The sequence below is a fragment of the Bombus fervidus genome, chromosome 6 (assembly GCF_041682495.2).
Source record: "Bombus fervidus isolate BK054 chromosome 6, iyBomFerv1, whole genome shotgun sequence".
Lineage (NCBI taxonomy): Eukaryota > Metazoa > Arthropoda > Insecta > Hymenoptera > Apidae > Bombus > Bombus fervidus.
In genome coordinates this window covers 4,853,374-4,881,309 of record NC_091522.1, presented here as the reverse complement: position 1 = coordinate 4,881,309, position 27,936 = coordinate 4,853,374, and the positions used below count along the sequence as shown (strand labels likewise).

Here is a 27,936-nt window from a genome sequence, read left to right as displayed (position 1 = left end):
AAATAAATTACACGGTATGTTTACGATTGAGCATTTACGATATGATAACACGTGGTGGTCATATGGATATGGACTGATATCGTAGATGCAAGCAACAAAAGGATTCCTAATACGTGTTTATCTTTCCGATAAAGTATTTCATTGTAGCGTATCAATTACGACGTTTGCACCGCGGTAGGCGCATAAAACGGATTAAGTCGAAGGTTCTTATCGAGTAGAGATAACATAGAAAACTGTTATGACAAGTTTTGATATTTCAAACAGGATACATCTGTTAACTCTTAACTTTAGAAGATATATATATATATATATATGTCGGGTTGACGTTGGGGCTTGGGTTATGGGCGTGTAAAGAATCTTCGCCTGGGTTGTTCATTGTTGTTGCACAATCGAGATAGCGTTTATTATCACGGATACAGATGAAATAATGGCAATGACCTTAGGTTCGATATAGCGAATCCACGGTCCACGGGCTAACTCTTTATTAAACTCAGAATAGAATTTTATGCACAAAAGTAACGTTCGCTATGACGCTCGTTATATTGCTCTCTAGACGATGTGTCACTCTCCAAGGAGATCACAAGAATAATTGACTGATGGAAACTTTCCTCTCCTTACGATTGCGTTAGCTTTGTTAAACGTTGGCCCGGGATACCAACTGCAGCCACCCTTGCTAGGCAGACCCGCGTAGCTGCGACATTGCTCCTGCCCGGGGTTTGATTGTAACACAACGTGTGTCTCATAATATTAGTACTTTTCTGTTAGGTGGAACGTTCATCCCGTGACCGTGGCTACGCTCGACGACCGGTTGTCGCCTCGAGCCCAAGCTCATTGTCTCAAGTTTCGAATGACTGTGTCTGAGTTATTTCGTGAATGCTATTGAGGTTTTTCCAAGTAATTCCAACGGGTGACCCCGTTGTCCTTTCATCTCCGATATATATATATATATATATATATATATATATATATATATATATATATCAGTTTCATAGCAAATCGCGTTCGTCTCTTCTTTGTGAAGGCATTCTTACGCTTTTTGTGTGTGTGTGTATATATATATATATATATATATATATATATATATTGTGTGTAATATATATATATATATACACACAAAAAGCATAAGAATGCTTTCACAAAGAAGAGACGAACGCGATTTGCTATGAAAGTCGATACGAAGGATAGATTGTCGTGCACGCGCAATTTTGCCCCTTTTTGAACGCACGGAAGAAAAGAAAAGTTTTGCACGACCTAATTTTAGAGCTTTTGAAAGTTCGGTAGAGGGTCAATTATAAATACCGCCTCGCTTAGTGCTTTAGTTGGTTGAATGTTAAAGTTGTCCAGTCTTTCACGCTTTTCACGTTTTTCGAGCATCGTTTGCTCTGTTTCAAGCAAAAAAGCTCGAGTCTATTATACATAGAAGAATCTTGAAATCGAGCGGGAGAGTAGTAGAGGTTATCGAAATTACCGTACATTAAAGAAACATGCGATACAACGGTATTGGCAGACAATGAAAAGAAAAACAATTACTCAACGATTTACGCGGTAACGTAACTGGAAACGATGGAAACTACCCGTCTGATATTTTCTGCGATTAAACATCCATAAATAGCAATTAGTTTACTGGCGAGTTTGAGACTTTGTAAACTTTGAATGATTCGGTAATGCGTTTATCTTGTCTCGTTCAACCTACTCGCTATATTATTATTATTCATAGCTATAATAATCGATCATTAACCGGATCGGTGAGTTTATACGCGCTTGGTTAAACGTTGATCACGGAGTAAAAAGGTGAACAACTGCGAACCAACATCCGTTACCGTGATCGAGGGGAAAATCTTTTGTTTAGTGAACGTGATTTTAATCACAAGGTTAATAATTAATTAGGTTGTCTGAAATGTTTCAATGAAAAGACCACTTGAAACTATACCAAACTCGATTATGAGACGCATCATTTAATTTAACATAGACTGACAATGAATTATAGGGAAAAGTGAAACGGTCGAGCGGTATCCGCATTTAATGTTCCACGAATACGGGGAAAACCGGGGATTCATTGAAAGGTTAATATGTTATGCTGTACTATGGTTTAACGAGTTGTTTACATGTTAAAGCACGTAACGCCTACGCGCTTGTCCAGTCTCTTATCATGGGAAAAACCAATCTACTTATGTACGTAACAATTGAGCATCCATGCACTGCACCTCTTTCGCTATGAAAACGGATTATGTATAGCAGAAACAGGGGGGAAGAAGGCTGGCGAAGAGGACAGACTATAAAGAAATTAAATACATAGGATAAAATATGATGGCTATAAATGACCAAAGAAACGAGAAGGAGGTGAAAAATATCATTGGTATTGATTAGTTGGAGACATATAATCGACAGAGAGCTGGGTAATATGCAATATCGTTGCGGTGTCACCGTGTTATTTATTCTTGGCATGTCCTCGGCAAGCACCAACTCCCCTCCTGTGTAGAGCGTAGATAATGGGAAATTTGTGGAAACGAGAGGAGCAAAGGGTAGTCGTATTTTTAATATCGATATCGCACACGATACGCTCTTTCTCGCCTCGTTAATGTATTAATATGATCTCTGTATTCGATTGACAAATTAATACAATTACGAGATTCATTGATGAACACGGACGTGATGTGAGAGGTCAAACAGGCAAAAATTGATAAAACGTTTCTCTATTTGAATAAATATCTTTCTTTCAAAGGTAACTTAGCATGGAGCGAAAGGACGTAATTCTAACAGCAGTTTTTGGAACAGTGGGAGGTCTAGCGATATTGGTGGTTTTTGGTATGGCAGCGTGGCTTTATCTTCGAACGAAAAAATCGAAACGGCGGGACAATGATCTCGAACCACAGAGCGAACATGGGGATAGTTTCAACGATAACCGACATGGGAAACCAGCTAAGAGAAATGGTCTTTTAAATCTCAGGACACCTTTAATCAGTACAAAATCTTTCGGGTAAGCTCAAACGTCAATTTGGTTTTACATTCTGTTTGTCCGATCAAATATAACCGTACCTTTCTCGAATGAAAGCTGTAAAGATGTATGTAATAATTTTGCAAACGAGTAATAATATAATACCGCAGTTATATTCCTAATAAAACTGTGTAAATGGAAAGAGAAACAGGTTAAGAGAAGCGATGGGAGTAGAGAGTGGGAAAAAGAGTACATACATGTGTACAAACATATGTACGTATATATTAGTCAATTGAAGCAAATGAATGAAAATGGATAAAAGTTGAAAGTATCGGTTGGTAAAGCAGTATCCAATTACTTGTTACCGACTGAGAAATAATTTGATTACAGAGACCGACTATGGACAGGTTATTGTGACCGACGAGACGTCTATGCACAAAGTATACTCGTCTGTGACTTGACCATTTGACCGATCACTTGGCCATTGTCGAAAAATGCCGATTTTACCGACAATAGAGAAATTCGCGTTTCGAATATTGTTTGATTACACGGCTCGGGTACTGACGAGGTACAGGTATCTCTCGACAGTGGTTCGAGGTCGAGCGATCGATTAATTTTCGTTAACGTACAAAAGTAACGCATAAATATATAATAATAATAATAATAATAATAATAACAATAACAATAACAACAACAACGACAACAACGACAATGATAATGATAATAATGTACAAACTTAGTTTTTCTCTGTAGTCGATTCTCGGATGTTGCAAAATTTTACACAATTATAAGAAGAAGTACAATTATAATGTAATCTATGTTCGTTCTAGATGACTTTTTTCGTTTTGTATCTTTATTTCCACTATTATAGATGTATATCAAAGGGCATATTGCTCGCTTAAATAAATAAGTAAATAAATAAATAAATAGAACTAAATTATTTCGGTCGCGTCCGAACGTAAATACGCGTACGTTTCGGCGAATCATTATATCCACCAAAGCATTATATCCAACATAAAAATTGCGTAAACAACTTGTAAATAAAGTTAGTTCATGAACTTGAATTGCACACTACGTCGTAGATATTTTGTCATTTCTGTCAATTGTCTACGAAAACAGAAAAATGAAAGGGAAAACACTGGATATAAAGTAATATGTATAAACATGTATCAAGTCGCGATCGAAATTGTTCGTCGAATCGATCGCTTAAATCTCGTATTGGTTTGCCACTGTCGCTTGCTGGAACGGTCAAGTGTTTACTGATCAAGTATCGAAACTCGTGAACTTGATTGGCCGAGAAACTAGAAAAAAGTTGCAAACGATGATAAAGTGAAGGAGATAGAGCGCTATAAATTCCGTAATTCCCAACAAGGTGCCAATTGGAAACCTGCCAGGTAGTCTGGTGTTTCGCAGCACCTAAATCGGCGGAATGCAACAGATATGCCACTTGTTACGTTGCATACTTCATACATACATACATAGCTACCGTCTTCTATCGAGATTCGTATAACAATCACAGTTCGTTACGATTTTTACTGATTTGTGCCGATATGTAAGATAGCTAATCAAACCACGGTACACGTATTTCCGAAATCGTTTGGTTCTTATTAAAACATTCCGTCGCATAAAAATCCACGTTACTCGTTGCAATTCCTCATGAAATAAGGCGAGTAAAGGAAAATGGAGACCTTGTCCTAATATTGTTAGTAGATAAATTATGTTGTAACGTTACAAAACAATTCTATCTTTCGTATTACTTGTTTCAAAGCATACTACATAAATGCATATATGTACTGGTAAATCTCCGTATTTGAATGCTCTTACTTAGTTTAAACGTTTCGAAAGAGATGGCGATTGCTCGTAATCATTGTGTCGAACGGATATATCAATTGCAAACTTTTATCGAAAGAAATGAAATTTTGGAAAAGAGGAGAAAGGAGAAACGAAAAATATAAATCGTGACTGCTGAATGGCGTAATTGAACCATCGATCGTCGATCGTAGATCGTTAATCATCGATGTAGGCAGTAGGAAAAATAGGATAATGGAAAGGTTATTAGATTTACGAAGGTTTAAGAGAGAAAAGTAAAAGTAAGGTAAAAAATATAAATCGCAAATGGCATGGAGAGTAGAAGGTAGATGATGAACAAAAGCTAACCGTAGGATGAGACGAGACGAAACGAAAGAAGAACGACTAACGTGCTTGAAAGGAGGATGATACGAGAAAAGAAACGCGCGCGACAGTTGGCATGTGGTAGGAACATGAAGAAATAAGCGACGAAGCAAGGACATACGTCGAGTGATGTACATATTGTATGTATATAACATAGTTTACATGGTATAGCACTGGTCGGTAAAGAATAGTTGGTAGGAGAAGCGGCAGGCAGGGCAGAACAGGATAGGATGGGAGATGCGCCGTGGAAGGAAGCAGGAACGGAGAGAGGGACAGATAGTAATAGTGATAGTAATGTATATGTACGTATGTGTGTATGTATAAGCGATCCTGGGAAAAGAGTCGGAGGGGAAGCAAAGGTCCAGGAAGAGTCGAGTCTAGGGAGTGTGGATCGTGGTGCGGGAAGGAGGCGGGAAAGATCGGAGTGGGACTTGGGGTGGTAGAAACGAAACGGGTGGAACGAGGGCAGTGGTAGGAATAGGGAAAGAAGGTGAGGGGGGGAAGGCAGGAAGGACCAAGTGGGGATTGGTCATAGGGGTAACGGTAGGATTCCGGGGGTTGAAAGCAGCTGAGAGCAGTGTACGAGTAGGTCATACCACAGCGGAGAAAGGTAGTTCGCGTTTAGCAAACGGCTCGTCCGTTTCAGTTGGACGAAACGTATACTAGTCGTTGGATCGGTTCTCTACATTTTTCGTATTCGTATCATCCTTCGAGAATTTCTCGCCTCTGATATCGATTATCATTTATCCTTGTTGGTGTTACTATCGTCGCTATCGACGTTGTCGTGAATATCATCATCGTCGTCGTCGTCTCGTCGTTGTCGTCGTCGTCGTCCTTGTCCTTGTTATCGTCGTCCTTGTCCTTGTTTCCTGGAGGACGTAATCGAGGATCGAAGGAAATGGATGCTCGTATTGAAGAGCAATGGCTGAACATCTTTACAGTATGACGAAAAATCGAGAGTGACTTAATTAAAAGTACGAGTCACAGTGCGTCGATTTTCACTGGTTTTCAAAACGATCTGGTATTTCGTTAAAAAGGGCGTTAAATCGGTTCTTCTTTTTCGAAACAGGAAGTCGTGTGTCGCTGAATTTTTTTGAAGAATTTTCTTTCCGTAATTGGCTAACGACGCGAACAATCTTTTTTTCTTTCTACTACCATCCTCTATCCACACCCCCTCCTCTCCTCCTTCTCTTTATTCTTCTCCTCTTTCTCCACCTCCGCCACCTTCTCCCCTTTCCCATATTATCCTGTTGGGTTCGTCGAAAACTAGACGGGTGTATATCGTGCTTTCACCACGTAACCCTTGCATTCGATCGGCCGACTTTCGGTCTAAGTGATCGAATTTATTTAACTCTTTAGATCGGATTGGATCGGATCGGATCGGATCAGGTCGTAGTGAAATCGAAGCGGTTGTCACGTCTGACGGCAAACGAATCGACGAACGGAAACATTCGATCGGTGTATTTGCGGATTTTTTTTGAAAACCAGTGGATAAATAGTTTTATGTTCAAAGTTTCTTTAATTCGAAAGACAGCGCGAGAAAGAAGAGGAGACGAGCCGCGAAAAGAAGAGAAGAGAGGAAGATAGAAACAAAAGGGAAAATCGAAGGAGAAGCAGAGACGAGCATAGAGAAGAATAGCGAGTGGAGAGAAAAATTAAAAAGAAGAAAACGAGAAAAGTTTGAAAAATTACAAAGTTGTGTTGGCAGAAAGAAAAAGTTCTTTTTTTCGTCTCTTTTTACGGGCAAACTGATCGTATTTTTTGGGCACTTGTAACGCGTTGGCTATAATTACAACGTTGTTGAATCACAAAAGTGACGATCATTAGTCGTTGTATATATTTATTAATCTATTCGTCGAGCGTTGTCGCTGGACGACATAGAGCGTTTTTCGAATCAGTTTCTAAATTCACGCGAAAAAGGATATTTCAAGAATATCGAAGAGTTAAAGGAGAAATCTTTGACTACTTCGAATGTGACGCGACGGTTAGCCTTAATCCTACATATCCTACATATAGTGGGTGAATCGGTCGTTGGAAGGGCACGTAGCGCGTCTCGATCAAGTATTCATTTCTACCCGGAACGAACAACATTTGTACGCGATTTACTCGTAAATTACTAAGAAATTGATTTTCAGTTTCCCTGTTTCTCTTTGGAAAATGACACAAACGATCATGCTAAAAGATAAAATCGAAAAGAAAAGGAAATAAAAGAGAAGAATAACGAAAGTTAGTCATTGTTGCCGTCGTCGAGAAGTAAACGATCCTAACTATCGTGACCGTAACGCGTAAAAGGACCGGACACGCTATTTTTTGACGACTGTCTGACGACGACCGACGACCGACAAACGACGAACGACGACAAATCATCAACGTCTTTTCAGGAAAAGAACCAAAGAAGAAGGGGGACAGAACGAGAGAAAGCGCGGCGGGAGGGGGGTAAACAGAAAGTTGACTAGAAGCGTGTAAGAGAACGATAAAACGATAAAGAGAAAGAGAAAGGATAAATAGAGGAAAAAGAGAGAAAGAAAAAGAGAGAGAGAGAGAGGTTGGTAAAGGAAGGAGAAGAAAGCGAAAACTGTTTCCATTATACATGAAACTGTTTCGTCGACGAGGTTGGTGACGATCGTGTTGGAAAGTAAGGAGATTGAGATACGAGATCGTTGATGAAGAAAAAATTAGGCTCGAATCATGCGACGCTGCGATTCGACGAGAAATACGTTGAAAATTGGATTAATTGGCATCGAGGTAAAAGAGAGGGGTAAAGTAAATAATCAGCGTTCGGTCAGCAAGGAGGACTTGTAACGCTGTTTGCATTTTCTCGCCTCGCCTCGCCTCGCCTTTCGACGATTTGTATGTGTGCTTGGAACAAGATTGACGAAATAGCATAGTTGTTATTTCGATAGTTCGTATAGCAAACACGACCAGCTTCGAAACACAGAGAATCATAGTGATCGATACGATACGGTGAACGTACAATACGATATCGTGATATTATTATATCAGTCAGCCTCTGAATTGGGATCGAGGGATTTTCGTTGGACGCGTTTCGATTCGACGAATAGGAGGAACACGTTGGTTGGTTGGGACGTCGAAGGAGCTCGTTACTCGATAAATTGGAATCAGTCAAGAACGAACACGGGAAATTGTTTCGCTTCTAGTTTGGTTAAGCGAACGATCGAATATGGAAATCGCAGCCTCTGCAATGTTGGATGGCCTGAAAAACAATCGAATCAGCAAGTTGGCACTGTCGCGGTTCTTGTCGCAGAGTCTGTGAGTAAATTAACTCGGCCGTTCGTCGAGCACGTAATCGATTCGACGTGGTACGAGTAACCAGGATGCTAGAAAGCATCGGCACGTAGCGCGCGCACTAATTAATTGCTTGGCTTTTTTATGCTTCTGTCGCGTTTCATCGCCATCTAGGCAATTAGTATCACACAAACCTACGCATTCAAATCCGTTTTGGTAGTTTATCGCGCGCGCACTTGCTTGTCGCTGCTTCCATCCGAGATTATCCGTCCGATTCCTCTCTGTCCGATACTGATTATCCACGCTACGCGGTCGAGTCGTCGCCGTTTTCGCGATGGGCGCGCGCGGTTATGGCCGATTATGGCCGATTATGGCCGCTTGCACTCACTATCTTCGACTCTTTTCATCCTTTTCCTTCTTTACCCCTTCTGCTTTCGCAGTCGCGCAAAGTTCGCGCAGTTTTCAAACCGTGTATCCACCCCTCTTTTCATTAACAATTTCTCGAAGCATGCGAATCGTTTCAGCGAAACATACTCCTATAAATATCTATAACTATGTATATGTACTTATAAAGGAACGAATTTCCAACTTCGCTTATCCTCGGCAACTTAATAATTCCCTGGGTCTCGAGATCCATGGGCCATACGCGTCTTTCATTCTCGTTCTTTGTACTTTTATCGTTCTTCGTCGGTCTTCGTTCGTCTCATTTACGGGACGTTCCTGTATGCGCGTGTCGCGTACTTGAAATTACCTCTACATTGAAAAGTAAGGCGCTGATAGGCGCAAGATCTACGGTAAGAGAATCGAGAAGAAGAAACGTTGGTCAACGAAGAAAAATTGATAGAAAAAGGGCGAAATATTGGACAGAGAGGTAGCGAGAGGAAAAACAATAGAAAGAGAAAATGGGAAAAAAGGGAGGGATGGAACGAAAGAGTAAGAAAGAGAGAGAAAGAGGAGAGTATCATTCTTCTTAACATATTCTACAAATTTATGTAGAAGCGATCGATAACGATAGTCGATGTGTAATAATATTTTTCACAGTGAATCGTATACATATATTGTAAGCAGTATTCGGGATAACAAGTTCCTATCAAACGAATGAAAAAGCATCATCAATATGAAATGTTAGGGAAGAGGAGCTCTCAAGTAAAACTAAAGAGACATTTGTATGTTGTTGTTTCGATTTACAGCTGCTATCGAACAATTTTGCAATTTATCGTAAATTACTTATTTGTGTCGATATGCAGAGTCGCGTGTCCACGCGTTTTCGTAGGCTTTGTCGAGAGACCACTGTACCCACATGTAATACATATTCGAATCGCTCGAGGCGATGAATCTTGTAAACGGAACAGCCGCGTTTATCATCCGGTAGTAGAGTTCGGTCAGTTAAATGACACGAGAACGCGCCTGCGCACGTGTCTGCAACCCATTTTCGTTTCCTTTATTTCTCATCCGAGTTTTTTCCCGACCACCAAGATATATACAAATAATTAAAAGGACACCAGAACTGGCCCACTTTATTTAACGATGCCTCAGGCTTTTTCTAGACAAAGGAGAAACAGGAGCAACTCCCGATCGAACTCGTCGTTTCGACGATTCGTGGGTTTTTCTCGTTCGTATATGAAAAATCGGAAAAAATCTCCAGCTATAATTTCTTTCTTTCGTCCGATTTTTGCCGATTTAATCGACTTCGAATAAATGGAAAAGCAACTTGCATGCAACTGCGAATCAGGGGATTTGATGCGACGCGATGGTTTTAAGATTCATGGCATATTTTGGATAGACAATCCGGGAAGTTCGATATAGATCGTTTGGCGAACAAAATACCAGCGTTTGACGTAATTTTCTGATGCTAACTATCGGATCGAATCAAATTCTAAGGAAATTCGCGACAAAGCAAAGATTTTGAGAGAAGTGATAACGGATCGAAGATGAAGAGAGAAAGATACGCTTGTATAAGGGTAAGAGTGACAGTAAGTAGTAGCGGTGATAGTGTGACGGTGGTTGTGGTGGTAGTGGAAGGGGAGTGGGGATGGCGGACGGAGGTGGACGGAAGTGGAGGTGTGGTGGTAGTGGTGGTAGTGGTGGTAGTGGGGTAGTGGTGGTAGTGGTGGTGATGGTGGCGATGGTGGCGGCGGTAGAGATAGAGGTAGTGGTGGCAGCGATAGCGGGGTGTTGGCTGTGGAGGGGATGGGATGATATAGTGGGAGCGATAGCGGTACAGTGGAGATGGTAACAGGTACAGGCATAGAGGGTAAGGATACGACACGATGGTAGAGCGGCATAACCAGTGTGGAGAGGGTAGGTCTGGGTTAAAAGAGCAGGAAGGGGAGAGCAAACGGATGATAGAAGGGCAAAAAGGGGTGCGCGCGTTTGATCCCTGGTGCGTAGGAGAAGTTTTCTATGGCGTCCGGAACGGTCCTTGGGTGAGCAGCGAGGTGGCGCCAATGTATCGAAGGCTTGAAAGCATCGATGCGAATGCAACCAGGGCTTTTCCACCCAGGGGGAAAGTTTAGTCTGTGATGCGACGCGGTTGCGGGTAGAAGTGGCGAAATACGCGCGTTTTTTCGCGCGAAAGCGATCGCGGTACGTTACCACTTTCTCTTTCGATCGACGTAAAGAGATATTCTCGCGAGGTGTACTTCTTTACGATTTACGGCTCACGACTCACGGTTCGCGGTTCACTACTCACTACTTACGGCTTATGGCTTACGGCTTTCAGCCTACGACTTACAATTTTTTCAATTGATCCTACCAGCTTTTGTTATTATTCGTCCCGGCTACGAAGGCATTCGATTAGGATTTCCTATATATCACTTCGTGCGTTGTTCTACGACAACAAGTTTTTATTATTATCGTCCATTCGTCTGATTTTACTGGGGAATATAAAAGATTCTAGCAAACGCTTGTCATGGACTAGAAAGTTCAGGAAAGGAGGTCTATATAAAAGGTGTGCGATTTTCTCTCGAGGTCAGTGGGGGTAACGTGGGTGCGAAGGAGCCGCGATAAAATTGGAAAAACGATAAGCGTATATAACATGTCGCGTGCTCGCGTGGCGATCGTTAATGTTCTATCTTGCATTGTTTCGATCTGTGTTCTTCAAATGCGTCAACTACGTAACAGGTGGCTAACGAGTTGTAAGATTGCACACTAGATGAAACCTTTTATTTTCGACCAAGTAGCACGATGGCGGTGAAAATGAAAGTAGTAATCATCGATCGATTATAAATTGTTCGTAATTTGATCTTTTAAGGATAATCGATTCCTCGAATTAGATTTGTAAACTAAAATCGTTTCAAGTTGGTGACGAAATTTTTTCGGAAATTGTCTTTTCGAATCTACGTCGAATCCCGCGGACCGTACAAAATACACATATGTAAATATTTGAAAATTCTGAAATAAGATGATGTTTCAGTAACATCGTATAGTTGATATCATAATTTTGTCCATTGTTCGTACAAGCATTGCAAAGTAATCCGATAAATGTATGTAGTCGTTGAAGGGACACTACATGCATCTAAATTTGAACATAGTAGGTACCTACGTAATTCGTGCAAAGTCATATCGGGAAAGGGACGTAAATTCTTCGTAAAATTTCGGAAGGATCGGAGTTTGTCCATTTACTTGTAAAATTCATAGTCCGCGTGTAGCACAACGACTAGGAACCTGTTGCTTGGATATTCTTCGGCATTGACCGAACCGCATCACGGCCAGGAACTCTTACCTTTGTCGTGCGCGTGCGTTTCGATCGATCGTCTCGTTCGTAATTTTCCTTCGTACTGAAAGCTCGGAGGACTTTTTGCTACCGACATCTACGACCAGAACAAATCTCTCAGAGAAAGAGAAAAATCTACGCTATATGACTGATTTGTTCGCTGTACTAGAACGAAATTATCGTTGTTGTAACGATCCTCATTGTTCGGCGCACGGACGTTCCGAACATTATCTGGAGTCTTGAGTTTGACAGAGGACGAGGGCGAGAGATGAGATGGAGAGGAGACGGAAGGTGAAGGGGGATGAGATCGATAGGGCTTGCAGATCGATGGATACGTGTAAATTGTAATACATACAATTGAAAGCCAGCCTTATCAATAGAATTTCGTGATTGGTGTATAAAAATGGTTTAATCGCGTCTGGATGTAAGCGTATGCGTGCCCAGCGAGATGCGCGCGCCGTATCTATCGACCTTCGCAGACATCGTTGCCACGTGCACGATATAATATATCCTTGATTGAGTTTGGAATTTGTCGTCCGGTTCTCGAATATCGATAACGTCGGAGGACTTGGCCCCTGGAACAGTGCGCGAATCGATAACGCGTGACTAATTTCGTGGACGCGTCGCATAATCGTCGCATAATCGTGGCGGCACGGCGGTGTGTGGTGCTGCTACCAGCAATGTCGTGGTAACCACGATTATGGGGTGATAGCGTTGATTGGCAGTAGACACGATACGTAATAAAAGTAGAGAAGATAACAGTGGTGGTGGTGGCGGTGGCGGTGACTGTGGTGGCGGCAGTGACGTCGGCGATGGCGTGAACAGCGTGGCAGCGGTACCGGCGAATGTAGCTAAGATCGATCGTATCCCCTTCTTTCGACCGTCGCGTCCGTTCTACCGACCAACAGACTGACCGACCGACGCGATGGAATATAACCGAACCAATTTCCCAGACTTTTTTCGCGTATACGATCACTCACTATTATTATCTTTGATCGCTTTTCGAAAATACGGAACTAGAGCTTTCTGCATCGTTTGACTATTGTTCGTTATTTCCCCTCTGATACATTTGCGAAAACGTTGAATATTCGCGATATAGGTACACGACAGCCGCCATTCTCTTTGAAACATTGTTGCTCGAGAGAACTGAGATTCACGCATCACCGCTAAGCAGTTTCTGAAATGACGTCGTGTAGCGATACGAATTGTTTTATGAATGCGAAATATTCACTATTAAGAACTACAAATATTCTTACCTGCATCGGATTCGATATCTAAACGTATCGAAATGTTACAATTCTTAAATTAAACGTTTTCGTGTGCTGCTTATTGTGTATTTAGACAAAATTTGTCCAAAGTATCGAAGATCGAATCGGATCGGATCGTGCCAGGTTTTGTGATTCGAAGAGAATAATTCGCTTGAGGAAGTGTATTATCGAGCAAAGAGAAAGAAGAAAGAGATTGCAAAGTTTAGAGGCGTCTGGAGGTTGCACACGCGTATAAATAGGAAAATACGTTCTTCGTTTTTCGTCTTCTTTCAATGGAATAGATCATAAACTCGATAACAGGAATGTGAACTCTGGTTCTCGCAATAATCGTGGTTAAAGACTCTCTCGGAACGATAAAATCATGTGGGCTGCAGTCACGAGGTCTTTGGAAATACTGGTTGCCTTCTTCGAGTATTACACCACCAGGTAAGGAATGTGTATTAAATCGGCAACGTAAATTAGGAATAAAATTAGCATGATAGCGTGTCCCCCTGAGGCGATTAGCGTAAAGCGTCATCGAATAAGCTTGTCTGGAACAATGACTCACAACGTGGGACATTATACCTCTCTCTCTCTCTCTCTCTCTCTTTCTCTCTCTTTCTTTCTCTCTCTCTTTCTTTCTCTCTCTCTTTCTGTATTTCGCACCTTATATTTTTCGATTGGCTGGCCTCTCTTCTCAAGTTTCTTCTTCTTCGGATTCGTTACTATTGCGAGTGGCACTGATTGCGCCACAGTTCCAAACGAAACGTGGAACGTTTGGAACACCACAGCGAAGAAAATATTGTGACGCGAAAGTTCCGAGAGTCCATCGAACCAAAACGAATTCCTTGTGATCGTTTGTTTCGTCGTTCTCTCTTCGAATTCGAGATCGAGATTCAAGATTCAAGACACAAGACTCACCAATTCCTGTTTTCACTTCTTTTGTTTCATGCCTCCTTTCGGGGTTACTATTGGGATCCAGAGCGCAATTGGAGTAAGTATACCACGAGTTGGTAAATAGCAAAAACTTTTAATCTATCTTCTCTCGTACTGCTTCACTTGACTCTTCTATCTTCTCTTTCAATTCTCCTTCCTAATGGAACGAAATGTCTCATTCGCGGATGGGTGCTGCTTTATCTGCGTAAGTAGTTGAATTGAATTCAATTCTTCGATTCTACATTTCCATTTCACTCGTTTCAAGTTTCGTTCTAAGCATTAGCTTATTTCTCCTTTTTCCCTGATCAATATGATTAATACGATCAATGATTAATGATTTTCCCTGATTAACATGCGCGATCTCCCAACAATTTTTGCACCAAATTCAATTGCAACAAACTCTGTTACTTTTCTATTCGTAGTATCCTTTCTCAACGCTCGACTCTCCCTGATTTTCCTTTTGAACGAATTTCAAGTGAAACTACCGATTCGGCGTTGTGCAGAGGAAAAGAAAAGAGGGGGAAAGAGAGAAAGAGAGAGAGAGAGAGAGAGAGGGAGAGAGAGAGAGATTTATAAAACAAGAAAATCAGGGCAAATTTGGCATTGCGCATCCCAATTAATCGAATCGCACGTGCTTTTATGCGTTTTCACGACTGTCGATCAAACTTGAATGCCTAGAGTTTAAGAGACTAGGTCTAGATTCTAGATAGTAGCCCGAATAGCTCGATACATCGAAGGACGAGCATAGACAGCCGTTGCACCATAGCTACGTATACATATACATACGTATGTGTAGGATAATACGTTAGATAGGTAGATAGAACATAGAACCCCTGATAATGAGTCGTCGTTCACCGTAGTTTGTAGTGTCATGATGGTCGCTTTTGACGACGCACAATCTAATCGCGACTGCTTTAGCTACGCCAAAATATGTAGTTGAAACTGTATGCGCTTTAATTTTGGTCGTTGTTAATAAATGCACGTGAAAGGAAATCGGGATGACGCGAGATTTTTGGCGGATGACGAAAGATGAACGAGATCGAAACGTGAACCACGGTAATGATAAGACAATTACGATGACGCAACGAGGACGAGAACAATAAAAATGAGCCAGGCGGGGTACGCGATCGGATGAAGTGGTGCGATAGAGATTTGAAAAGAGGGTCGATTGCCGTAGGACAACCGATAGCCCGGCGAACAAACCAACAACATCGACAAGTGGAAGCGGAGCGGCGGGAACTAGCGGTTCAAGCGGTTTGACGACGAGCGGGGCTACCGCGGGAGCTAGCGGATCGGGTTCTGGCGTGGGAGCCGCGTCTGGTATCGGAAATGCGAACGCAGGAACGAGCGGGATCGGCGCCGGGGCGAACGCGGTTTCCCTCAGCGGGACTAGTAGCGGGTCGGCCGCTGGAACGGCCGAACCTCGCACTCCCACCGCCGGAGTGCAAAACAAACAGCTGCAAAACGTCAAAGGAGATCATCCGTCGGTAGGTCGGATTTCTTCGTCGAATCTCTTTCTCCCGTAGATTTCGCGAGTCCAATCCGTACGTGGTAGCTTTGAACACGTTTTCATTTCAGAAAGCGTTTCTGCAGAGCAGATCGATGTCTTTGGTGGACATGTACATCGATAATTCAGAACCCAGCGAGAACGTTGGTCAAATACACTTCAGCTTGGAATATGATTTTCAAAACACTACGCTTATCTTACGTATTATACAGGTTAGTGCTGCCTGCCTACGATACGTGAATCGTCGATATTCGGTCTACCTCCATCTACCTACCCATCGCGGCCAAACAAATAAATGACAAATGTTACTCGGTACTTTGACTTTTAGGGTAAAGATTTGCCGGCAAAGGACTTATCCGGGACGTCCGATCCTTACGTTCGCGTAACCCTTCTGCCGGACAAGAAACACCGACTAGAGACGAAGATAAAGAGACGCACGCTAAATCCTCGATGGAACGAAACATTTTATTTCGAAGGTAAGCATCGATACGAGATGCGTTCCAGGCAAACTGCATCGCATGCACAGATGCACACTATGGTTATGCGTTTCAGAAAGGATTACGTCGCGTTATATTACGTTCTTTGCATAGGTTTCCCGATTCAAAAGTTACAAAGCAGAGTGTTGCATTTACACGTGTTCGACTACGATCGATTTTCCAGAGACGATTCTATCGGAGAAATGTTTCTTCCGCTATGTCAGGTAATTTTCATGATCAATTCGTGCTCTTCAGCGATGGTTCGAGTGGTATCGAGTCGCGATATAACGATGAACGATTCTCGGTAGGTTGACTTTTCGGACAAACCGTCGTTTTGGAAAGCCCTGAAACCACCGGCGAAGGATAAGTGCGGCGAATTATTGTGTTCTTTGTGTTATCATCCGAGCAATTCCGTACTCACTTTGACGCTTTTGAAAGCGAGAAACTTGAAAGCAAAAGATATTAACGGAAAATCAGGTGAGCGATTCGATATTTTGAGATTGCGATCAGGCTACGACGCTTAATTTTGTCTTTTCCCTTTTCTCCACTCTGTTCTTGCGTTTAGATCCATATGTAAAAGTATGGTTGCAATTCGGCGACAAGAGGATCGAAAAACGGAAGACACCTATATTTAAATGTACTCTGAATCCAGTATTCAACGAAGCATTTTCTTTTAATGTACCATGGGAAAAGATTCGAGAATGTTCGTTGGACGTAATGGTGATGGACTTCGATAACATCGGTCGAAACGAGTTGATCGGACGGATTCAACTTGCAGGTACAGTATTTTTCGATAATTTGCTCAATGCAACCGCCACTGTGTCACTGTCACTGTCACTGTTACTGTCACAATCGTTCATTAACAGCGTCGCCGGTCTCTTTAAACATCTATGAACGCGTAGAACTATCGGATAACGTTGTTGTTCGTTGGTAAAATTTCAGGAAAAAACGGCAGTGGAGCGAGCGAAACGAAACACTGGCAAGATATGATTACGAAGCCGCGGCAGACGATCGTACAATGGCATCGACTAAAGCCAGAGTAAAGGTTTGAACGTATCTGGTGCTACTTGTATACGTTACGAGCACATTGGAAATCGTCGATCAAACCTAGACCTGTAACATCGAGAGTATCTTCCGAATTCTCGAGCCCCTTTAACTTTGCCACTATTTCGCGTCGTCTTTTTCTTTTCTTTACTTTTCTCTTTTTTTTTCATTTTCTGCTGTCTCTTTGTTTTCTTCTTCTCTTATACATCCTCTTCCCGTTTTTTTATTTCCTACTTCGCATAAAATCGATCAAAATCTACCGAGATCTTTGGTACGATTTCGAGGTGCCTGTTGATTTCGATTCACGCACATTTCGCAGTCGAGTATCGTGTCGAATCAAAAGTGACAGACATTCTGTCGGCTTACCCATACAAATATAGTTTACTACGTGGCGTTCCGTTTGGTTTCATGCGACGTCGTTCTTCCGCATAGAAAAACACGGAGGAGATCAACGGTGTTCTAGCTTCTTTATTTTCCCTCGATTGCTCTATCGGTTGGCTGGAAATGGGAAAGAGAACGGAGGAAAGGTCGAGCGTCCATATCGAGCGAAAGATTCCCCTTTCCCCCAGGATACTTATGGGCAGAAACTGTTTCTGTACGTTGCGTTACGATCGAACCATTTTCTCCGGCGCAACGTCGATATTTCCTGTCGGTTAGTTCTTTGTCCTCCTTTTTCTTCATGCACGACAACGATTCACGACGAATATATATCCGTATTCAGCTCCCTCGCGCGAACGATAACGAGCTCGTTCTCACGCGAGATCGTGTGCCGCGATGTTTGAACATACCGATATACGTTTCGAGCGAACGACGAGACGCCCGAAACAGCGACCGATCGATATTACTTTTGCGACTCTATTGACATTTAACATCGAACATTATTTTTATGAGTGTTTTGCACGAGTAAGTACGTACCGAGTACGTAATACCGTTGCTTCGAAATACGTTGATGCGATTCAGCGTCAACCTCGTCCCTGTTTCCCGTATATTCACCCGGTGTCTTTCGATTCTACCATCAGATATCAGAGCGTTATGACAAAGAAAAGAAATGTCTGCTCGTCTACCAATCTTTAAAAAATTTCCATTTATTACGCGCTTTCTGTTTCATCCCTTTGTCTCGATTTCATGATTTCTCATTTTCGAGTCGGCCGTTAAACTCAATAGATTAGCATCTTGTCCGTTGTTGAACGAAGGTAGAAGCAAACTCGGTCATCTTCTTTCCCCTTTAGTCACGTTCCCACGATATCCTACGTTTCGACAGTTCCCATTGTTTCGAAACCTCTATGTGTCAAAAACAAGGTCGCGCTCTTTTTCTTCCAATTGTTTCTTCTTCCTTCTCATTTCTGTTTCTTTTCTCGTTATATCCGTTATATCCGTTATATCCGTTGGTTATTTGGTAGCGTGCAATTGCTCATCGCGTACGTGTACGAATGATCGAAACGGGGGAACACCGGAATATAATATTGAATTCTTATAAGTAGAAACCATAAAGCAGCGATATTTTTGACGGAATTTTTGTATCGACCTAGTCGGAAATCTTTTGAAAGCGATAAAAATTGTGATCGGTGTTACACCTTGAATTAATCTTAAGCGTTACATTCGATAGTTTGCTGTTGTTGACGATAACACGTAGAGATATCCCCGAGATAAAATTGGGACGACGATTTGCAGGTTTTGCATACATTATACATACATACATACGTATATTCGCATTCGAAAAGTGTGCGTGTACATGTGCGTTTGCATATACGTGGCGTATCTGTGTGCGCAACTGCGTTCATCTCGGTATATGTGTAGAATCGAATGTGCAGTGCGTCGTGAAACGAAAGTAAAACACCGACAGTGGTAGAGAATATGTAGTTGTTGGCAAAGCGAGGGGCGTCGCGTAGCGTGTTTAGCGTAGTGCTTTTACGTTACAAGCGTAGATGCGATTTGCGGCTCGAAAACGTCGTACTCGATGTCGCGGCAAACACATGCTCCGAGCAGCGTGGTCGACGAATATTTTTACATTCAATGGTTTTACAATCTAACGAATAGCTAGATAGTCGAGTGTGAATAAAAACCGAGCTGCTTCTTAAATGAGCTACGTACCACGCCAGCGAGATCGAGCGACGACTTTGCACGCGACGCGGAATACATCCGATTCCTCTCTCGCGTACGTGTCAATCTCGTCTAATCTTACATCGATCTTGTTCGATCGCACGCACGCACGCACGAACGTACGTAAGTATGTACGTACTTACGCATGCATGCACGTATACACGCGCGCACGCACACATGCACGCAGGAACGCATACATATACACGAACGCACACACCTGCATATAAAGTAGGTCAAACATTTGCACGCATACGCATCGCACATGTGTGTACACCTAAATTATCGAGTAGCACAAAAACCAGTTAGACTAACGTTTGTATATCGTAGCCTGTGTATTATACCGTTACGCAACCGTTGAAATGCAAAATGCAAAATGCAAAATGCAACACGAAACATTACGATTTCGCATAAACCTGTTAGAAAAAAGAAAAAAGAAAAAAAAAAGAAAGAGAGAAAAGGAAAAAATAAGAAAAGAGAGAAATGCGCTAAAACGACTCGTTCGACTCCTGTTCGACTCTTTCGAGTCGGAGTCCGAGCTAACGTTTGCACCAGAGGAGTGTCACATGCACCAGATCCATAGCGTTTAGTCGTTAAGCGAACGCGTTCGCAGCGCGTTTATAAATATTATACGTTCGTATGTCGCTCGATCGCGTTTGGTCGATCGTGATGGAACGCCTGTTGGCGCGATTACGCGCGCTCAGATAGAAAATTAGCCCCATTATCGGAGAAAAAGTGCCAAAAGTAAACGCGAACGACGGATCGAAGGTGTCTGCCAGCCCTCGAGCGTTTCTTCTCCCTATTTTCTTTTCCGATTTTCTCGTTTGCTCCAACGCGCCGCGATCGTTCGGAATTTCGAGCGATCCTGGTCGATGGAGCTTTCGCGAAATTCGCGCGACAGCAACAACGACCGGCGGCCGGTGTCGATGGAAACCGAGTTAGCCGAAGCAACGGACGGATTATCTCTACCGTATACGCTTCTCACGTGGACGAAGATTATTCACGTGTGGCGCCAGAGATTCGTTGTTCGAGCGATCGATCGTTCATGTTTGGTATTTAATCTGCGTTTTCTCACGCAGATGGAACGCGCGCTAATTCTAAAACCTATTTTAGAGAGTCAAACGAATCGTCGACATACATTGCGTAGTGTATACAAACTAAATACGCGTTAATTCGAACTGGATGCGAATTGGGCCTTATACCATGGATTACCTCAATCGTAAGCAGCTTGCGAGTCAAGTTCCAGTTTGCGATAACGATAGAACGAGCGTTAATAGGATTTTAGAGCGATCCCGCGCGAGAATGGCTCGCTACTCGATGTCGATCAGCGTAATCCAGTCGATACTTATTCAGGTTCGATCATAGTCGGTATTTTATCGCCTATCCGTATTACCTCTCTGTTCTCGACACGATTCAGCCTGTTATAACTCGCGCGAAGTGGCGAGTCGAGAAGTGCAAGTTGTTGGCCTCTGCGTCGGATCGAGAGCGAGCCGACACGCGGGACTCATTTGACACGGCGTACGACGCACCGCGTCAAACGATATTACTGTCTCGTTTTCTTCTTGGTCTTTCGTTCGATCGGTAACATCGTGAAAAGAAAAGGCAGTTCGCCTCCTCTAGTTGTTTTCTGATTTGCAAATTTATCGAAAGTCGAACTTTACGCATCGACCATTTCATCATCGACTACTACAGTCTTTAATCTTGAGATTGATAAAGGCTCATCGCGTAGTTCAGGCATAACTTGACGAAGAAACAACGTGGTCGGGTCGCCATAATGCAAGTACACCTACTTAAAGGAGAAGCATCGTCGAGCCAGTAAACGAAAAGTTTCGAACGAAGGTAAAAGAAGAAAAGAGGTAATGGAAAACGGTATGCTGGAATAGCTGGCGAGCCGGATGCTGATGTGTTTGAGAATATAGAAAGATAGCTAATAAGTAAATAGGGAACGTAGCAGACGCTGGATTCGCGATCGTCCGAATCGAAACGAAAAAGAAAATTGGAAAAAAGAGATTATCGTGACAGCGTTATCGTTTGACATATTGCGCGCGACTATGAGTATACATATCGTACGCGTGCAAACGATACATAGGACGAACAGGGTTCCGTCGATCGGTGGAAGAGGAAGTAAGCGCAAACGAACTCAACGGAAGCAAAAGAGAAAAGAGAAGATAGGATGGGTGCGAAAGAGGACGAACGAACGAACAAACGGACGAACGAATAAATGACCGAACAAACGAACGGACGGACGGACGGACGAAGGAACGAACGAACGAACGAACGAACGAACGAACGAATGGATGAATGAACGGACGAATGAATGGAAGAACGAATGAATGAACAGACGAACGAAGGGACGAACGAACGGACAAAGGAATGAATGAACGGACGAACACATGAATACATGAGCGGGCGAATGAACGAAGGGGCGAAAGAAATTTCTGCGATCGATCGTGTTCGGTTGTGTACCGAAGTGAAGACTGCTCGCCACGCGTGTCCGGCCCTCGCAGCGCGCAACACTATACATATATTTTTTAGCTTCCTATTGCATATGCACGTAATGTTTGTTCTAAAAATCAAGAGAAGAGAATTAAACTGGAAGTTGGGAAGGTGTATCCATCTGTATAGGTGGGTGGGATGGAAGGAAACATCGATTCGAAGAAATAAGTTGTATTTTTCGACAAAGACTAGAAAAAGACGGACGAAGGGAAAACGGAACGAACGAGCCCCGTTCGAAAAGTAATTGCGTTTTCGGACGATATCGATAAACAAACAAACAAATAAACAAACAAACAAGCAAGCACATATACATACACACAAACACACAAACCGTTCGTTGTCGGAAACCTCGACTGACTAGGCCCACGTAGCCAGATCCGCAGTAAACGACTCTGCCAGTCGTACAGATTTAACGCTTCCTTGTCATATCATTTCCTCGTCGTTGTGTATCGCCTGTTATACACTTTATCGATCTGATCCGTGCGCGCACGCACAAACTCACCCACCCACCCACACACGCACACACACACACATACATTTTGCTCCACATCTTGCCCTTCGTCCCGAGCATTCCAGCAACCGACTCGGTCGCGCAATCTCTACCCTACATCATTCTGCTACCTCATTCTCTTTCATTCGACCCTCGACCCAACGACGAAGCGCATCGATTAACTCTTTATCGCTTAACTATAAGCTCGATATCGCTGTGTGTTTCCTTCGAGTCGAAATATCGTTTTACAAACTGATATATCGTTGACAAACTGATCGAACGGAGGCGTTTATTATTTCCTGAATATCGCTTGATGCTCGACATAACGTTGTATATCCGAATAAAGAGAATTTCGTTTGGGAAACGAACTCTCGTCATCCAATCTTATTGCCCTTTTTCCATTTTCGATACACCGACAGCCAAGTGTCCTTATTTGCAGCTCGTTCGAGTTAAGAGGACAAGCTGATAACGTTGGTACGTTCGAGAAGTTGAGTAACCGTCGACGCTAATTTATATGACATCCGTTCCGTCAGTAGTCGAGTCTTGATCCCGGCGGTGTTTAACGCCAATTGATAAAGGTCGGCGTAAAACTAAAAAACAAAAGAAAAGAAAGAAGAAAAAGGAGAAGGAACGGATCGTTTTTCTTTACCTTGATGTCTTCGTTGTCATCGAGTGGTAAGTCGGAGAATTCGGAACTGACCTCGGTACACCGTATGCGCATTGTCCGCGAAGATGTTACCAAGAGCGTCAGGTTCGTACGCTGAATGGTAAAGTTCGGTAAAATAAGGTCAAGTATATATTTTGAAAATAATGAACCGAAGGCTATTTGTTGGCGTGTTACCTGTTTTGCGACGCAACCGTGTACCTCTTTGAACTGCAAAACTATTTCTCGAAAGCTGCGAGTCGCGTTCCATCGTGACCAAGAAAAAATATAAGAGGTAGACAATAGAGCCATACACTCTCTCAAGTGTTTCTCAGCGACCGGGTGTTTGATCGAGAGTCCTTTTAAATAGCTGGCAGCGTCCCGTTCCGGAAACAGGTCGCATCCAACTTGTTGCAATCGCTGCAATTTGCGCTAGTGTTCGCTTTATTGCTAGTACTCTTTGTAAACGACTCGAGCATCGTGAAATATGTACAATTTACACGACCGGACAAAAGCAGAGGAACAAAAGGGTAAAAAGTTGAAAGACGAATTACACGTAGTTACCTCGATCAAGCATTCCAATTCGAAATATTCACCGATAATTTCCTTAATTGGTGTAGACGCGGCACCGGTAAGTGAGTTCAAACAAACTCGATCTTCCTACGAAAGGAAAGGAAACCTAATTGTTCGTCAATAAATAAAAAATCGTGTTCTTTGAATTCTGTATGAATACAAGGTCCCAGGTTAAGAAAATGCTATAGTACTCGCCCTGACAACGAACTCGGCTTGAATCGTGGCAGCTGTAATGCTGAGAACCACCCCGGCATGATCTCGTCCGCTTTTTCCCATTTCCGGTTTCAATTCCCAACTTTGAAACGGAAGATTCGCGTATTTGTAGCCTGCTAATCCATGGATTCCTAATTTTCCGGTACGAAACGTGATGGTTTGTTTCTCTTCGTTGAATTTAACATCGTGTACGTGTTTCGTTGACCACATTTCTTTCTCTGGTAACCAATGGGCGACCACCGGTGGTTCGAACCAGAACACCGAATCGGGCAGCCTGTACAGGTGCAACAGCAATGCGAGCAGCAATCAACAGGAAATGGAGACGGAAATTCAAATCAACAAAAAGGAAAATAAAGATCGTAAAGAATAAAATTGACGTATTGATGTAAACCGACTTGAGTGTAAGCAAGACGAGCGCATCCATCGCTAGTTCTAGAGCTTTCATTTCAGCTTCGATGACTTCCGGCGTTCTTTCGGACTCCAGTGGTGCCTTAGGTGTCTCGTATGATCTAAGAAACGGTACGAATTTCGGCTCCTTCGGTAATTCGACTGTAACGAACGTGCTTAATTGGTAACTGGTCCGGTTTCGAATTTCGGTGGTCGTTTCAATGACGCGATTCGTAATCGATAGCGCGGCATCGAAATCGCGGTGATCGGTGATTGGTGAACGATAAACACATATCCAATAATGCGAATTATGGCCATCTGATAGATAACCCAAATGGTACTTACGAGTAGTTAAGTAAGTCTCTTTTCCGAGATCTTTTGGTTGTGGCGGTTGATAGAGGAGATCTACGCGAAATACTCCACCGAGGATCCTATATTTTCGCAAATTCACTTCTGTCGTTTCGCATCGAGTAAAGAGTAACTTTCTGCTTTCCGACATTGCTTTCTCTGTGAACAAAACATTTCCCGTGCGACATGATATGACATCGACCATTGGAAAATCGGACGACGATTTTACCTTCCCTCTCATCAAGTATCTCGTTCGGGGTCGGCAAATAGGGTAATAGCTCCGTTTTCGGAGGCAACACCGAAGCCAACGTGGATTCGAATTCCAACTGGTAATCTTTCACCGAATGTGCTTTTTTCTCCTTTTTACCTCGTTTCCTTCTTTTATCCAGCCGCGGTGAAACCGGAGGATATTCCATTCTTTCCAGTATCGCTTTCTTTTCCTCTAGACGTAAACGTCGTCCTTCCGCTTGTTCCTCGTGTAATCGAACCTTTTCTTCATACTCTCTTGTCGAGTATTCCAGAAGATCTATAAAATAAAACACAATCTAGATGTAGAGGGAGGGAATGATGGAATTTGTTGAGGTAGTTGCGCCAAATTCCCAATCACGAGCGAACGTATCGAAAACTGCGTAGAGAAGCATAACGTACCTAGCGATGGATTCCACAGATCGAACAAATTTTCTGGTAGTTGGGGCATGCGATAGGAATTAGCTTCGATCGAGTAATGATCGTAAGCAAGCCAAAGACCTCTAATCGCCATACGATGGCAGTCCAAATCGCTCGGCATCTTAATCGTCAGTTTCATTTCTTCGAATTCTATTTCGATCGACTTTCTACAATTTGAAACGCGTAACGATCAAACTCGATCAGTATATTATTAACGGTACTAAAAAACTGTAATATAATATATCGGTAGATTGGCGCAGCAAGATCGAAAGGGTACCCGTGTGCGATTAACGACGATCGTTCTATATCCCCTCCTTGTCGTTTCAGTCCTATCGGCAACGCGATAGGAGCCCAAACGCAACACACTGCTTTGTTCGTCGCGCGAACGTATCTGGTAGTTTTCATGTCTTCTCTGATCATGTTAGCCTCGATGTTACGTAGCAATCGGTAGCACGCGAGATCTATCCATCGTTGAAGTTCGATTCGAAGCTTAGTAGCGATCTGTGGCGTTGGAAAATAAAAGTGACAATCGTTGGAAAAGAAGAGAGATTTCCTCGAGATCCACTCACCGATTCGCATTCGACCACGTATTCCTTCGAGTCGATCGTGGAGAAGCGAATAATTCGATCGATCTTGCTCAACAGCTGAAAGATTAAAGTTAATCATGAAGGATATCGATCGATTGACCGAATTATTCTGCTTACTTACGTGTGTGATCACTCGACACTTCTCCTCTATGGTATTCATACTAGCTTCTTTGTCACTCAACGGCCAAAGAAACAAAAATGTATTCATGTCGGACAACGAACCAGGATCTGGTAGACCATCGCAAGTCATGTACCGTGCCCACTAAAATGCATCGATAGAAACGGGAAGAGAGAGAGAGACATCATAAAATGATGGAAATGCGTGATTTTCAACCAAGTACCAACGTTCTCTTCTTGTTTCAGATTCAATATGTTATTCGCGTATTCTGTCCAATGTCGAGAAAGTATGACACTTGTCTGCTTCAGCTGTGTCTGCCGGATCGTCGCTTCTTCCGCTTCCATTTCCATTTTTCGTTTCTTATCGTATTGTTCCAAACGAATCTCCTCTTGCATGTCTTTTATCATAAGATCCCTGCGTAATATAGCAAAGGAAAAAAGAAGAGGAGGAAGGAGAAGAGAAAGACGATGATGATGAAGTAAAAAAGTATATATATACATACTTCGGTTCTTTCGTCCACGTTACCTGATATCCTCCATCCGACTAATTTTATCTACATCGAAGATTCCAGCTCTGACAGCAGACTCATCTGTTTTTTCTTCCGGCGGAGCTTGATCTTCTTTCCTTCCTTTCTGATTTTTTAGGGACGTGTCTTTGGATCGCGCTATAATTGCGGCCGCTGCCATTTTCTAAATTAATCGAGATTGTTCGATTTCTTTTGGGAAACGACCACGGCGTTTGCGGCTCAACGCGTTTACTAGATCGGCTGATTTGGAATTCGAAAGTTGGCCGAACCGCGTTACGTCGCTACACCGCAGACATCAACGCGAATCAAATGATCGTCGCTTATCTCGATTTACTTTACAGCGAAATAACCTGCCATTCGCGCCATCTTTCCACCTACAACATCGAACGTTCAACAGTACCAAATTAGATTATCGCTAACTGAAATACTATGTTTCTTCCTTACCAATGATAAGACGTGAAGTGGTGCGTCGATGGATTTCGCTCGTTGTCTTTGCGCGATACTTTCTCTTTCTACTTCATCCTCTTCATATTCCACGTACAACACCTCCGACTTGGAGTCCGAATCTGAATCGCGGTCATTTTCTTCGTCGAAGAAATCTTGTATGCTTTTCGTCGTTTGTCGGTTATTATTCGACGATGCTTTGCCCTTCGATTCCCTGCAAAATTTCTCTTTTATTTCTTATCTTACTCTATTTCTCCCTTTCCTTTGCGTGTCTGGCGGATGATGAATGGATCGGTATTACGAAATGACGAGAATGATTTGCTGTTGCAACCACCAAATATATTTAGAATAAATAATCAAATAAGATCGATACCGTCGATAGACGTTCGTACAAAGTGTTTAACAAATAGAATAGACCGCTCGCGGATAACTTGATAATAACTCGGTATATACTTGATAATCGTTCAACAATTAATTATTGATAATTGCTTCGCTCGCGATCGTGTCCGCTTATTTATACTGGTCGGGGGGAATCGAAAGATTCAAATTCGACTTGAAACGACAGTTGCCCTCAACGGCGACATTGTTTTTGCCTGGAGAGAATCTCGCGCTAATTTCGTGTATTGAGGCGGTATCTGTGATCCGAGGCACAACTGCAACATGAGTCGCTCTCGCTTCGCTTCGTCCTATGACTCATGTGTCGCCACACGTATATCGCACACAAGCTCGACGTAGAGTCAAAATGAGTACTTTTTTGCCGAATCGATACCTCTCCGAGATGATCACCTGGTCCAAGTCGAAGCTCGAACGAGTCAACAACGACGTTGTTTCGCTTTGTCGGGGAAATGACGACATCGATGTATTCAAATGGATAAGCGAGAAACCTCCGTTTCTTGTCAAACGTCGTCATGAATGTCACTATCGACAGTAACACGTCTGACAACTGCCGACTGCCGTAACCAACTACCAACGATATATGTATATACATATGTATACATGTATATACATGTGTAGGGTGCATCCTATACTTCGTTCTACATATAGCAAAAGAAAAGTAAAACGTATAGAGA

At 42.7% G+C, this 27,936-nt stretch overlaps 2 protein-coding genes across 23 annotated transcripts in view; one reads left to right on the top strand and one right to left on the bottom strand.

The window, feature by feature from the left end:
* Syt7 (Synaptotagmin 7) overlaps window positions 1-22,729 on the top strand; it is a 24,915-nt gene extending 2,186 nt beyond the window's left edge. Inside the window, exons 1-10 of one of the 19 annotated variants that reach the window (XM_072005652.1) lie at window positions 2,172-2,522; window positions 2,723-2,977; window positions 14,298-14,309; window positions 15,429-15,738; window positions 15,830-15,970; window positions 16,087-16,234; window positions 16,349-16,458; window positions 16,543-16,711; window positions 16,800-17,012; window positions 17,177-22,729. In XM_072005652.1, the coding sequence (XP_071861753.1) occupies window positions 2,733-2,977; window positions 14,298-14,309; window positions 15,429-15,738; window positions 15,830-15,970; window positions 16,087-16,234; window positions 16,349-16,458; window positions 16,543-16,711; window positions 16,800-17,012; window positions 17,177-17,277 (1,449 nt within the window). In that variant the 5' untranslated portion in view covers window positions 2,172-2,522; window positions 2,723-2,732 and the 3' untranslated portion in view covers window positions 17,278-22,729. Of the gene's footprint in view, window positions 1-2,171; window positions 2,523-2,722; window positions 2,978-5,723; window positions 8,378-10,494; window positions 13,763-14,297; window positions 14,310-14,406; window positions 14,457-15,428; window positions 15,739-15,829; window positions 15,971-16,086; window positions 16,235-16,348; window positions 16,459-16,542; window positions 16,712-16,799; window positions 17,013-17,176 lie in introns of those variants that run through there. The other 18 variants (XM_072005659.1, XM_072005666.1, XM_072005658.1 and 15 more) reach the window with 18 other exon arrangements.
* LOC139988337 (dynein axonemal intermediate chain 7 homolog) lies at window positions 22,232-27,936 on the bottom strand. 4 transcript variants are annotated; one of them, XM_072005624.1, is made up of 16 exons: window positions 27,636-27,936; window positions 26,867-27,080; window positions 26,422-26,796; window positions 26,124-26,310; window positions 25,900-26,040; window positions 25,761-25,835; window positions 25,469-25,692; window positions 25,174-25,358; window positions 24,755-25,051; window positions 24,523-24,684; window positions 24,186-24,339; window positions 23,769-24,064; window positions 23,569-23,660; window positions 23,203-23,424; window positions 23,011-23,121; window positions 22,232-22,951 (listed from the first exon to the last, which is right to left on the bottom strand). In XM_072005624.1, the coding sequence occupies exons 3-16, from the start codon at window positions 26,580-26,582 to the stop codon at window positions 22,811-22,813; spliced, it is 2,448 nt and encodes an 815-aa protein (XP_071861725.1). In that variant the 5' UTR covers window positions 26,583-26,796; window positions 26,867-27,080; window positions 27,636-27,936; the 3' UTR covers window positions 22,232-22,810. The 4 variants fall into 4 exon arrangements, with proteins under 4 accessions (XP_071861725.1, XP_071861726.1, XP_071861727.1 ...); XM_072005625.1 differs by having other exon boundaries at window positions 24,893-25,051; XM_072005626.1 differs by lacking the exons at window positions 26,867-27,080; window positions 27,636-27,936 and having other exon boundaries at window positions 26,399-26,564.

Bases quoted from the DNA above. Each gene is read 5' to 3' on its own strand.
- LOC139988337 (XM_072005624.1), bottom strand. From the start codon at position 26,582: ATGGCAGCGGCCGCAATTATAGCGCGATCCAAAGACACGTCCCTAAAA. The intron at 25,836-25,899 runs GTAAGTAAGCAG...TTAATCTTTCAG, and splicing joins AGTGTCGAGTGATCACACAC to CTGTTGAGCAAGATCGATCG. The intron at 25,693-25,760 runs GTGAGTGGATCT...CCAACGCCACAG, and splicing joins ACGTGGTCGAATGCGAATCG to ATCGCTACTAAGCTTCGAAT.